The sequence below is a fragment of the Dromiciops gliroides genome, chromosome 3 (genome assembly GCF_019393635.1).
Source record: "Dromiciops gliroides isolate mDroGli1 chromosome 3, mDroGli1.pri, whole genome shotgun sequence".
Classification (NCBI taxonomy): Eukaryota; Metazoa; Chordata; class Mammalia; order Microbiotheria; family Microbiotheriidae; genus Dromiciops; species Dromiciops gliroides.
The window spans coordinates 439,422,423-439,436,100 of NC_057863.1; the positions used below are offsets into that span (position 1 = coordinate 439,422,423).

General features: G+C 36.1%; 1 protein-coding gene across 1 annotated transcript in view; it reads left to right on the top strand.

The window, feature by feature from the left end:
- Nucleotides 1–13,332, top strand: part of GPR155 (G protein-coupled receptor 155) — a 62,499-nt gene extending 49,167 nt beyond the window's left edge. Inside the window, 5 exon segments of the mRNA XM_043992869.1 lie at nt 4,050–4,186; nt 5,429–5,524; nt 6,730–6,794; nt 9,089–9,226; nt 11,309–13,332. Coding sequence (XP_043848804.1) covers nt 4,050–4,186; nt 5,429–5,524; nt 6,730–6,794; nt 9,089–9,226; nt 11,309–11,609 — 737 coding nt within the window. The 3' untranslated portion in view covers nt 11,610–13,332.
- Nucleotides 13,333–13,678: the final 346 nt, after the last annotated feature.

Sequence of the window (13,678 nt, forward strand, 5' to 3'; positions counted from 1 at the left end):
TTTAAGGCATTGTTTTCTTCAGTGAGATTATGTACCTTATTTTCCATTTGGCCAAGTGAATTTTTTAAGGCAGTGTTTTCTTCAATGAGATTATGCACCTTTTTTTTCCATTTGGCCAGATGAAATTTTTAAGGCATTGTTTTCTTCAATGAGATTATGCACCCTTTTTTCCATTTGGCCAACTGAATTTTTTAAGGAATTGTTTTCTGCAGTCAATCTTTGTGCTTCCTTTTCCAAGCTGCTGATTCTTTTTTCATAGTTTTCTTGTTTTGCTTTCATTTCTCTCCCCATTTTTTCTTCTACCTCTCTCAATTGATTTTTTTTTTTTTGCAGGCAATGGGAGTTAAGTGACTTGCCCAGGGTCACACAGCTAGTAAGTGTCAAGTGTCTGAGGCCGGATCTGAACTCAGGGACTCCTGAATCCAGGGCCGGTGCTTTAACCACTGCACCATCTAGCTGCCCCCTCAATTGATTTTTAATATCCTTTTTGAGCTCTTCCAGGAAGGCTTTTTGTTCTTGAGACCAATTCACCTTCCCTCGTGAGGCTTCACATGTAGGCAATTTGAGGGTATTGTCCTCATCTGAGTTTGCGTTGGCTTCTTCCCTACTGATACAGAAGCTCTCAATGGAGAGGGCTCTTTTTTGCTTCTTACTCATTATTGCAGCTTATTTATTTGTTTTTTAAGTTGAGTTGAGATCTGCTCTGGGGGTACCAGGTTTTGGGGTTCTTGTGCAGGGGTATAGGCGCTGTGTGACTGGCTTTTTACTCTGAGGCCTTTATAGGGTGTGCAGTTCGCCCCCCTGCACTTCCTGTCTGCGTGCGCTCAGCCAGGCGCTTGATCCCGATCCCGCCTGACCTGTTCGTGGCCCTCCCGGCCGGTGCAAGTAGGTTTTTCCACTGTCCTTCTTGGCCACCAGATTTTTGAGCCAGGTTCCAGGGGCCTCAGTTGTTCAGCTGTGGCCCTCAGCTCTTGCTTACTTGCCCCGACCCCCTTGGCGCTGGGCTGCTGCCCTGAGCTGGGCCTCCCTTTTGCCCGAGTCAGACCAACCTTTTCCTGAAGTCTTCTAAATTATCTCTGGTTGGAAGACTGTGTCTCCCTGTCTCTTTGCAGGTTCTGTAGTTTCAGAATCCGTCCAGAGGCTTGATTTAATGTTCTTTTTGAGGGAACAGAAGGAGAGCTCAGGCAGCTTGCTGCTTCCTCTCTGCCATCTTGGCTCTGCCCCTCCTTGCTGGCTCTTCTAACAAAAATAAAAAGAAAAATAGAAAATCCACAAAAACAAAGCACTAACGTGGTCTTATCCCCCATTTGTCTGGTTAAACAGACTAAAATCAGAAATAGGGTACTTAGGGAGTTGAAAAAAAACATTTGAAAATTTAAATAGAAAACAGCCAGTACTTTAGAGTTTAAAGGGATAGGGTAGGGGAATTTTCTTACCCAACCTGAGATCAGAAGATGGAGATTCAGCTTTCCTCTTCGTGGTCAGCTATCTGTAAGGCAGTAAAATTCTAGCTATACTGTCTAAAATACCTAATGAGTGTTCGCCAATAATTATAAGCTTTAGCAAGAGTTAGACTTTTAAGCACTTATTAAGGAGAATAAGAATTTGGTGAAGAGAGACAGGCCTAAAATCATTTATCTAAGGGAGAGCACATTTTTTAGCTCCACTCTCCACCAGAGTCCTGACGAAAGAGAGCGAGGGAGCCAGCCTCGCCTCTTCTTCCTCTCACAAGCAAACTTGTCACTTCCTGATGCCAAGGACCTTGACCACATGGCTTGCCCTCAGATGCCTTCTCCTCATGGTGGAGCTTTCCTACAGTAGCTCTCCAGCAGGTGGTGTCATTCCAGTCGTTCCAAAAAACATATTCTTTCCTTATAAGTTGAGTGTTGCTGTTAAAGGAACTGAAGCTTTTTGGCTTAGAGACTGCAACTCAGCCATGGATTTATCTCAACTCATGTCCCTATTTCAGATTGTTTAAAGTTACTGAATGTATATATGCATTTTGAAAAAGCTTTCTGCTCTGTGTGCTGATTTAAACATAGGTTGGGCAAAGATATTTTAAAAAACATTCTGTACACATAAACATATAAAATTATACTATCTTTTATATATAGAAATTATTCCATATGTTCTCAGGATGAGGTCTTTTTTTCTCCTTTCTGCTGCCACCTGCTGGTATATTTAATACTTTTCATCTTTCCAAAGGACTAAGCATGGGCACCAGCACACACCCTCTCACACATCCTTTCTCTAAGCCTTTGGGATTGTGTTCATTAACTTTTTATGCCAAGGACCTCTTGCATCTGTCTAAACTAGGGATCAACCTTTTTTCCAGCTATTCTCTTTTTTACAATTCCTAAATCACTTTAATTCAGCATTCTTCTACATTAACAGGTTCTTTTATGTGTATGAGGTAGAAAATATCCTCAAAACATCATCTGGGTTTCCTGCTCACCTCTTTTTCGCCTCCAGAACCTGATCTTTAATCATTCATCCTTTGCTGGTCACCTCCCAGCATCTTGGTGATCTGCAGAGTTATGTGGAAAACCCTTTGCAGCTTTCACAGAATTACATGAGCACAAACTGCTATTTTTGTCATATTCATCATTGACATCAAGCATATGGAGTTTTGTTAGTGTGGGTGCTCCCATTTAAAGGATGGATCCCAGCTCCCCTAAGTTGTAGTAGATAGTTTCCACAGGTTGCTGTGCCAGAGAATTCATCAACTGATGGTCATCTCTCTTCAGACTCAGATGACAGACATATTCTTATCAAATATTATTACTCTCACCACGTGAGTATTGATCTTTAGTGTCATACTGTGTTGGGATAAAAATCTGTTTTGTGAAAATTTCTTTAACTACCATAGAGTAGCAATTTATAGTGCAAAGTTGATGATAATAGTACTGAGGGTAAACTAGTAAACCTGGGGTAACAGAAATATGGTTGTACCATCTTTTCATATAGTGCCTCAGAGTTCCTAAGACAAATTTAAAAATCTTTAATGCAGTTTGTCAGTTGAATTTTGATTCAACAAACATTTATAAAGCACTTAGTGTATGCAGTATTAATGAGTATAGTTTGTATTAATTTTATAGCAGCCAAACTGAGAAGTATGAAGCTTTCTTGAGACCATACAGCAAATATATATATATATATAGATCAGTTACGAGTAAAATCTAAGAATTCTTAATTTGAGGTTTCCTTTCTTTTTTTTTTTTTTTTTTAATTTTTTTTGCAGGCAATGGGGGTTAAGTGACTTGCCCAGGGTCACATAGCTAGTAAGTGTCAAGTGTCTGAGGCCGGATTTGAACTTAGGTATTCCTGAATCCAGGGCCACTGCTTTAACCACTGCGCCATCTAGCTGCCCCAGTTTCCTTTCTTTTAAAAATGGTCTTTGTTCCAAAGTACTCATGATGGAAAATGCTCTCCACATCCAGAAAAAAGAACTGTGGAATCTGAATGTAGATTGAATCATACTATTTCTACTTTTTGTTTGTTTGCTTTTTGGAAAAGAAAAAATGCATTTATGTTAACAAGCAAATTTTTTTTCTTGTTTTTCCCCTTTTGTTCTTATTCTTCTTTCACAGCATGACTAATGTGTAAATATGTTTAATACGATTTTACATATGTAACCTATATCAGATTGCTTTCTGTCTTGGGGAGGTGGGAGGGGAGGCAGGGAGAAAAATTTGGAACTCAAAATGTTATAAAAACAAATGTTGAAAACTATCTTTACATGTAACTGGAAAAAAATAAAATACTATTAAGACTGAAAAAAATGGTCTCAGAATTATACTGTTAAATAATATAAGTAAGGCAAGTATTTTGTAGCTTTTCAGATAGATGTAATTTGTGGGAAGAAGTAAGGAAACTGTTCTTGCTTTGTAGTTTGAAGGAAAGAACTCTCTACACAGAGCTCTTGTGAAATAATCTATTATGACTTTGGGTTGTATTTGTACATGTAACAGTTTGCTTAGTCATTAAACAGTCTTAAATCCCTTAAAAATAAAAAGCTCTGATTACAAATAATTCTTAATGTTTTCTAGATGAGCACTGTGTGAGTCAATGTAATTCTCAGAGATGCATATTAGCTCAGGAAGAAGAGCAGCTTCTACAGATTGGAGACAAACAACTGGCTAGACACGTGTTGCTGTGTTCACTACTTATTGTCGGCTTACTTGCTGTAAATATTTCTTTTATTTTTATTTGGGGTCCTTTTCCTTAAGTATTTTGCAAAAATTGCATTTGGGCAGCTACAAAAGCTTAGTGACTTCTACAAATGGTAATAGACAGGCAATATAGAATCCTAAATTTCTAATTTTTTTAAAAGCGGGAGGGAAGAAGTAGTAGCTTTTTTTTTTTTTTTGGTGGGGCAATTGGGGTTAAGGGACTTGCCTAGGGTCACACAGCTAGTAAGTGTTAAGTGTCTGAGGCTGGATTTGAACTCTGGTGCTCTATCCACTGCGCCATTTAGCTTCCCTGGTAGTAGCTCATTTTAAACTGTTACTATCCTATTTCTGAAAAAAAAAATTTGTTCTGCTTGGATACTTATTTATCCATTTAAGACCTTGAACCTAGAATTGGAGAAAAATCTGAATTTTCCTAATAATCAATAACTTTTCATCTTGGTAAAATTAACCATTTTTTTCAGAACTACTAATTTCTGATCATTAGCTGACCTTAATGGACAGACTCCACTACTCCTTTTCAAGAGATCTTCCCAGGATAACTATATTTCTGAGATAGCTATAGACATGGAGATAAATAGAATGAACATAGAGGAGTATTTCCAACAATACTCATTTTATGTAGAATATCAACTGGTAACATTCTGCTTTCCATTTAAGCATAATCAGAGAAGATCAAGGAATACTACTACAAACTTGATAATCTGATTTTTGCATCATGAAGTTCAAATTTTAAAATCTGCCCAATTTTACATCAAGTAGCAGTGCTGATGTCTTATATAAACCTCTATAATATAGATTGTGTCTTTCCCCTTCAGAATTAATTAGGATAGACATCAGTATAAATGTCATCTCTCAAAAGGATGTCTCAACTCTTTCTAGAAATACAAAGGTCATATAGTCTCTTTTTTTCTTTTCTTTTTGGGGGGGGGAGGAGTGCAGCAGTAGGGTTAAGTGACTTGCCCAGGGTCACACAGCTAGTGTCAAGTATCTGAGGCTAGATTTGAACTCAGGTCCTCCTGAATCCAGGACTTGTGCTTTATCCGCTGCGCCACCTAGCTGTCCCCCCCCCCCTTTTTTTTAAGGTCATATATTCTCATATTGTTTTGCCCTTTAGTTTTCCTTTTCAAGCATTAAGTAGATTTAAATGTAAGGCATTTGTTTAATTGTAACTGTATACTGGTAGGTAATATGAATAGCTTTCTTCATTTAAAAATATTTTTTATTATTTCTTTCAGAATCTTTTCAGTTGTTTGTGGTGGCTGTTCAACCAGGAACCTGGAAGACTATATGTTGAATTACAGTTTTTTTGTGCTGTATTTAATTTTGGGCAGGTACTTATTTACTAGGAATTTTGAAGGCGGGGAGGGGTGTGTGTGTGTGTGTGTGTGTGTGTGTGTGCGTGCGCGTGCGTGCATGCGCAGGCATGAGTGCAAGTGCACATGTGCATACTGTGTGATCAGCTATGTTAAAATGTATTGTTATATTGATTGAATTTACCAGGTTGTGTTCTGAATATTTTATTTTATTTTATTTTTTGTGGGGCAATGGGGGTTAAGTGACTTGCCCAGAGTCACACAACTAGTAAGTGTTAAGTGTCTGAGGCCGTATTTGAACTCAGGTACTCCTGAATCCAGGGCCAGTGCTTTATCCACTGCACCACCTAGCCGCCCCCTGTTCTGAATATTTTAACCAGAAATGTTGAATTCATCTTCCATGTTGGTTTTGAAAGCAAGAATTGTCATGGAAACAGGGGCAAGGAACCTCATGATCTATTTGAACTTAAGTATAAATTTATTGGATTCGCTTTAGCAAATAATTTCCCTGGAGGTCTTTATTATAGCTACACATAAAATATTTCCTTTCTTTTTGTTTCTGTTACTTTGGGGGGGGCGGTGAGGCAATGAGGATTAAGTGACTTGCCCAGGGTCACACAACTAGTAAGTGTCAGGTGTCTGAGATCAGATTTGAACTCAGGTCCTCCTGAATCCAAGGCCAGTGCTTTATCCACTGCACCACCTAGCTGCCCCACAGCTACACATAAAATAAAGAAAATTATTTAATAGTATCCTTAATAATTTCAGAAGCCAGACATTGATTTGAAACAGTTACTTCTACTACGTATTTTCCCTCCCAAGTAGCAGTGACTCTAAGATTGAGGTAAAAACTACCAAATATGTTCCTGATTCAATCTGACTGTACGTGTTCACCAGTCTCTGTTCCCCAGTACAGAGAAGAGTAACAGGAATACTACATGGAGCAGAAGTCTTTCTTCCTTTCCTCAGCCTCTGCTTTCTTCTAGAGGAATGGCACAAAGTCTTTTAATAAGATTGGCAAGACCAGGTACTTAGAACAAGCAAGCAGCAAATTGTTCTTTTTCAGGACATAGAACTTGAAAGACTGCCTTCTGGTTACTTCTTAAATGTTCTTTTGATCACTGGAGTGAATGTCAGTGGCTTGCCTTAACTTTTCTTTTGGCTTGAAATTTTATTTCTAGGTTCTAAATATGTAACTTTGTCTATATGTATTTTTTCACCAGGGTTTTATTTCCTTTGGAATCTTTGGGTTAGACAAACATTTTATCATTCTACCCTTCAAAAGAAGGTAAACTCAATTTTTAAGTGTATCTGGGTTTTTTGGGGTTTTGTTTTGTTTTTTTGGCAGGGCAGTGAGGGTTAAGTGACTTGCCCAGGGTCACCCAACCAGTGTCAAGTGTCTAAGACTGGATTTGAACTTAGGTCCTCCTGAATCCAGGGCTGGTACTTTATCCACTGTGCCAACTAGCTGCCCCAAGTATATCTGGTTTTTGTTTTTTTGTTTTTTGGGGGTTTTTTGTTTTTTTAGGGAGGCAATTGGGGTTAAGTGACTTGCCCAGGGTCACACAGCTAGTAAGTGTTAAGTGTCTGAGGGCAGATTTGAACTCAGGTACTCCTGACTCCAGGGCTGGTGCTCTATCCACTGTGCCACCTAGCTCCCCCTAGTGTATTTGTTTTAATAAAGTTAATGGTGAAGATATTCCCTTAAGATATTGTTTTTAGGCTCCTAATACCTACTGGCAGAAACTGATTAACATGGTAACATTATTATCTGCATTCATATGTTTATACTAAATAACCACAGATAAAGTATTGAAGGAACCATTATAAATCCAGTAGTATTATTTTCATTTTAAAAAGAACTATTAGATATTGTAAAAAAAAAAAACCCAACTGTTACTGAATTAAAATATACTTAAAGATATAAAGATAGTAAAGAGGTTTTATCTCATCTATAATGGATATTTCTGTAGCATATCTCTTCCTCAACAAGACCAGTTTAGATTCTTGCACCTTTGACTTTTTTCCTCAAGAAAAACTCATTCTGCTTTTCTAAATTTTTGATTCTACAATTTTCTACAAAGATTGATAAAACATCAACTTAGTTATGGACACTTTTCTACAGATGACACAAGCATTGAGTTTAGATCATGTTTTTGTTTGGAAGTTAATAAATAGGAAAACTCCCATTATGGAAAGTGGAGAATAATAGGACTTTATTAGGCTCAGTAGTTTTCATGGTAAAAATAGTAAAAAGTAGGAATTTTAAGAGAGTTCCCCTTACCAAGGCTCTGCATAATAAGGGCTCTGGACATGTTACAGACTTCACAAATGCTTAAGAGTGGCAGCTTTAATTGGTCAACAAACATTCATAAAGTGTTCATTCTTTGTCAGGCACTGAGCTAAGTGCCGAGGACACAAAGAAAGAACAGATCATGGTCTCTACCCTTGTGGAGCTCACATCGTAATGGGGGAGCTAACATGCAGAAGAAATGTACATAGAAGATTTATACAGCACAAATAGAAAGTATCTTATTTCAGAGAGAAGGCAGGAGGAGTGGGAAAAGAGGCAGAAGGAGACTGGGACAAGGCTTGCAGATGGTGAAATTTGAGCCAAGTAATATAGGTCAGGAAATATATATATTAATAATATATAATATAAAATATATATAGTTATAATATATAATATAGTAAGTAATATATAGTCAGGAAAGCCAAGATCAAGTTTTAAGATATAAGATTAGGTTCTTAGTCCTCATTTGTCTTTTCACTTAATTTTACTTTTTCTCAATTACATGTAAACAAAATTTTTTTACATTAAATTTTTTTTAATTTTGAGTTCCAAATTGTCTTCCTCTCTTCTTCCCCTTCCCCCTCCTTGAGAAGGCAAACTGGCATGACCTGCACTGCATGGTCTGTGCTGCCCTCCAGGCCTGACCACCACCTCAGTGAGATAGACCTTTCCTAACAACCTCCTAAATTCTCTTGGGCTATAAAATTGTTTCACTCAGCCAAATATCAAGTTTCTGAGGCCAGATTTTAACTCAGGGCCAGCGCTTTATCCACTGTGCCACCTAGCTGCCCCTCCCCCCATTTAGTTTTAAATAAAGAACCGTCTGGGTGGTCCCATGACATAGAAATGTAGAAATACAACTAGTCGTTGACTTTAGTCATTTATGGTAGATTTAGTCATCCGTTTCATTATCATTCAGATTAAGTATTAAGTAGGCCACAAGACTGGCACACAGTAATTGTTTTACATTCAAGATATACAGGAAACCTGCCTATTACACAAAAATGCTAAAGTAAAATCTTTGATCTCTGTATAGACTTTTTAAAGTATTCCAAGGAAAATGAAGTTTGACAAATCACAAATATGCCAAATTTGTTTTCTATTTCTATATTTAAGGAATAAAATGTCAGTGAAGACAGATTACCATTGCTTCTGGCTTCAGAGTGACATGGGTATTCCAGGTAGATGACAACTGCTGCTGAACAACAATGTTTCTGTGAAGAAATAGGTTCCCTGTGTAGTGTTTTCTGTCTTCCCTTACCCATACCCTCTTTGGTTTTGATTTTCAGATTGGAATTCCTGTGGAGTAATAAAGAAACAGCAGAAAATGGATCATCCCCTGTTCCTGAGGAGATCAGAATGACCTGTCAACAGTTTGTCCATTATCACCGTGATCTCTGTGCCCGAAGCATTGTCAAGGAAAGAAGGTGGGCTAATGCCTATACAGAGAAACCTGTTAACTAAAATATGAAATGTTGGACCCACCTTTCAGATTAAGTAATACCATTGACTTGTGTATGTAAACTAAAAATGCTTGGTCCATGAGCCAGTGTATATGAGAGAGGGATTATCCGTCAAACAAAATCCCTATAACATATGTAGACCATTTTTATTTAGATAGTTTGGGAAAGCTGCTAACTTTGGTTTTCCATATAAACTGTGGAAACATGATCTGAGAACCAAGACATTAGGATATTAGAATTGAGGAACATTAGTTATTATTGCTTTTCAGAAAAGTTTAAAGATTTTGAATTTAGAAACAATTTTATAATCTTGTTGATGTTGCTTTTTTTTTTTAATTTTCAAAACTATGACAGTCCTGACACCAACTACTCTGCTTTTCACCTCAAGCCCTAGGCTTTAGTCTGTGGTATCTCAGTAATATATCTATGGAAACCAATTAATTGATCTCAGCCTCTGATATTGAAGTATGAAGGACAAATATATTTCCATGAACAGTTTCAAAAATTGTATAATGGGGAAAGTGAAAAAGCAAATAATCAGAGACCAGTCTTATAGACCGTATAACAGTTTTCCTTTATGGGAGGCAGATAGCTGGACTGCAAAAAAGCATTTAAAGATAACACTTATGATTAATTTCAACAGGTTGAAAAATTTGGTTTGTGAAATTTGGGGGAGAAAATTTCATTTGACACCTTTATATAAGTTATGGAAGCAGTGCTGCTGCTACCTTTTAGGACTACTGAGCTCGATGGCAGCTGGGGATGTCAAACCCTCTCTGTTCCACCACACCTTTTGCAGGCTTCATACTTCATTATCTGGTAGTGACCTTTGTCCCATTGTAAGGCTCCGTGAGATGTCATCATACAGTCATCAGCAGCTGTCTGTTTTATTGAATGAGTGCCAGGAACCTTAATAGATTTTAATTGAGTATTTAAAATTAACAATAAGAATAGATGTTCAACCACACATTCTTTTGGGGCATAAGTTTTGTTTGAGGTGCCTAAAATTTACTTTACAAATTAAGATGTATTACATCTTATATGTACCTGAAATAGCATTTTTGTGTTCATTGTGATGTTACTTGAGATGTTTAAATGCATATTAGCCTTTTGTGTTTTTTGTATGACTTTTAAAATGGTCTCTTCATGTAATTAAATGTATTCTTTTTCATTACCTGCTTTCCTCATCTCACCTTGATCTTTGATTGCTGCCTCCTTTTTGGCTTTGTAACAGTTCTTTTGCTTGACTGATGCTTTTATTAAGTGTACTTCATGTCCATTACATGTTTGTATTAAAATTTACAGGCTCATTTGGTTCTTTTTCCTCTTGTTGCCATAAACCTTACTCGTTTGCTGAGACATGAGGAACCATCCATTTGCTTTAGTAATGCAGTTGAAATAATCAAAAGTGTCATACCAATTACATTTTTTTAATCTCATTGTTTTAGTAAAATAAGTTTTATGTCTCTAATTAAATATATTACCTGAAAAACAATTCCTGATTTGCTGTAGTTTACAGTATTGAAGAAAACATTTCATATTTTTATAATTGGACAAATTTTATTTAAATTTTATGTATTAGGGGTGGCTAGGTGGCACAGTGGATAAGCACCGGCCCTGGATTCAGGAGTACCTGAGTTCAAATCTGGCCTCAGACACTTGACACTTACTAGCTGTGTGACCCTGGGCAAGTCACTTAATCCCCATTGCCCTGCCCAAAAAAAAAAAAATTTATGTAGTAGTCTCTAACAAGCTATTACAAAAGTTGATGCTATTGTATGATTTAAACACATATTTATAGTATTCACTTTTGTGAATAGCTTTCCATGTATTAAATTTAATTATTTTCATAAACAGAAGTATATTTTAAAATTTTTTAGTTTAATGAACCACTAATATCCAAAAGTTTTCTTACCATACTTTTTTACATACCAACTATCATGCTGTCTTTCCTTGTTTCCCCATTTTTCCTTGCCTGTCCCCTATTATGTAGTGCTGATAGCAGATTTACAGAACATGTGGGTGAATCATTCCTTTGACATACAGGTGTGGTGCAAAGACCTCTACTGGAACTTTCTGTGGCTGTGACCTGGTGAACTGGCTAATTGAAGTTGGTCTTGCCTCTGATCGTGGTGAAGCAGTGCTATATGGAGACAGGCTGGTACAAGGAGGAGTTGTCCAGCATATTAACAATGAATATGAATTTCGGGATGAGTATTTGTTTTACCGATTTCTTCAGGACAGTCCCACAGAAAGTCCTCTAGGCACTAATTCAGGTGCATCCTTACAGGACAGACAGGTAGAAATCGAGCAATCATCCCCTACCTCACTTTCCCCCCAAACCTAAAATATACACATAAAACACATAAGGAAACTTTATCAAACAAAACCCTACAATTTACCCCTACTATATCACTTTTATTAGAGCTCCTATTGAATACAATAATCACCAGTTTAGGCAAAAATTGTTAATGATTGATTTGCATGTAATTATTTAATATAATTTTAATAACCAAATAAGCCACTACTCTAAATTGCTGAATTTTGCAGTTGGATATTGAGCAGTAAATAAATCTCATGATTATGTATACTTTGCACTTACCAATTGCACTTCATGGAGAGACTTTGAAAATCATTTTATTAAGAGGCCTTCCTAATTGTTCATTTCTCTACCACCACCCAATTTCTTGAGAAGTGGTGCTCATTCAGACTTGGAGTTTATGTTTTTAAAGTACACTTATTCTTGCTTTTCCATCAAAAGGTAAGGGATAATCTCCACAAATCTATAATAGAAGTTAAATATACTCTAGTCTCTAACTTGTGCATGTTATGATTAGAGCAGTTTAACTTACATTACACCAACAAAATTACTACCATAATTATCGATATACATTATGTATATTTATAATTTTGCACATCCCAGCTCAGAAAATCTTTGCACATCTCATCTGAACTATTGTTTAGAGAAATTAAGATAGGAAAGAAGTGGTTCATGTCAACAATCATTTATCATGTGTCTTTTACAAGCTGTGCATTGTGCCAGGCCCTGGAGATACAAAGATAAAAAATGAAAGCCTTTTACATATTTTAAACTATTTTTGAAGCCAAATCTAATATGCTGCTATAAATTTTAGAATTGGATTTTTGGCATGCTGATTCCTAAGCATCTACAAATTTAAGTTATTCATGCTGTGTGCAGTTATAAAATATCATTCCTGGTTTGAAATTAGTAGGAAAAAAAGATGGAAAGAAAACGGTGATCATGTTATCGTTGAGTTACTTGATTCATTGTGCTTTATTTATTTTATAAGCTTTAACAATCATTTCTTAAAAGTGTCTAGAAAATATTATGCCCAAGTTGTCTTACTTTTTAAGCCCTTATGTTAAATATTTAACCCCTCTGCTGATTTAACTTAAAATGTTTAGTTTCTTTATATTTAATTGCATCTAACTTCCATATGAATGAGTTTTTTCTATTTTATACCTGGATCCTTTTTTTAAAAAAGTGAATAGGACTCATTTTAATACCCTTTTAAATCTTTATGTTAAAAAACAGTAAATCTAAACACTTTGCTATTGCATTTGTTTTAAATTACATTTTGGGGATGGAGGACTTTGTTTTGTCAGTTATTCATCTCGGCAAGAAAACCTTAGTTTTTTTACATTCTAATTGTGACTACCTTAATGCTCTGGAATTTAGATTGATTTTAAGCTTAAATATAACTTATGCCAGGAAGAACCGACTTAAACTTGCAGTATTTGAGATGCCAACTCACATGCATGTAAGCATCTCAAATTTAAATTAAGAATCAATTGTTTTATCTTTGCACAAGTTACTGCATAAGTTTTCTTAAATAAAGGGAAGCAGAAAACTGCGTCTTTTAGCACAGAAAGTACTGACAGAAAACTGTTGATCATTGTGATCTGGTTAGCAGAGTACTTTTGTTATGTTAAAAATATTTTTAGAATTAAGGATATGCCAGTTTTATCAAATGAAAATATCTTTGTACCTGTGACCTCAATATTACAGAAAGTTTCTCAATAAAATAGCTCTTTTAATTTGTGTTGCAGATAATGTTTTTCTTGTATTTCTTTGACTTATTTGAATGCAAAAAAAAAAAACAACCATAAAGAGGACTTTTCTGTAATTCCTTACCACCAGTCTTATTTTAGTATCTTCAGATTGTCCTTTTCTCTTTTTTGTTGCATTAATTTTTTATTTTGTCACTGAAAATAATGGTCCTTTTCTTAAATGGTACTTTATAATTTATGCAGTGTTATGTTCACTATAGGCACTGAATAAGTGCTAAATGAATGAATCTGGGAACCTATAATTTTCTTGTCTGTGTCCCCCTTTCTCCACTCAAGCAGCTATCACCTGAGTTCAGGTCCTCATCACCTCTCACTTGAACTATT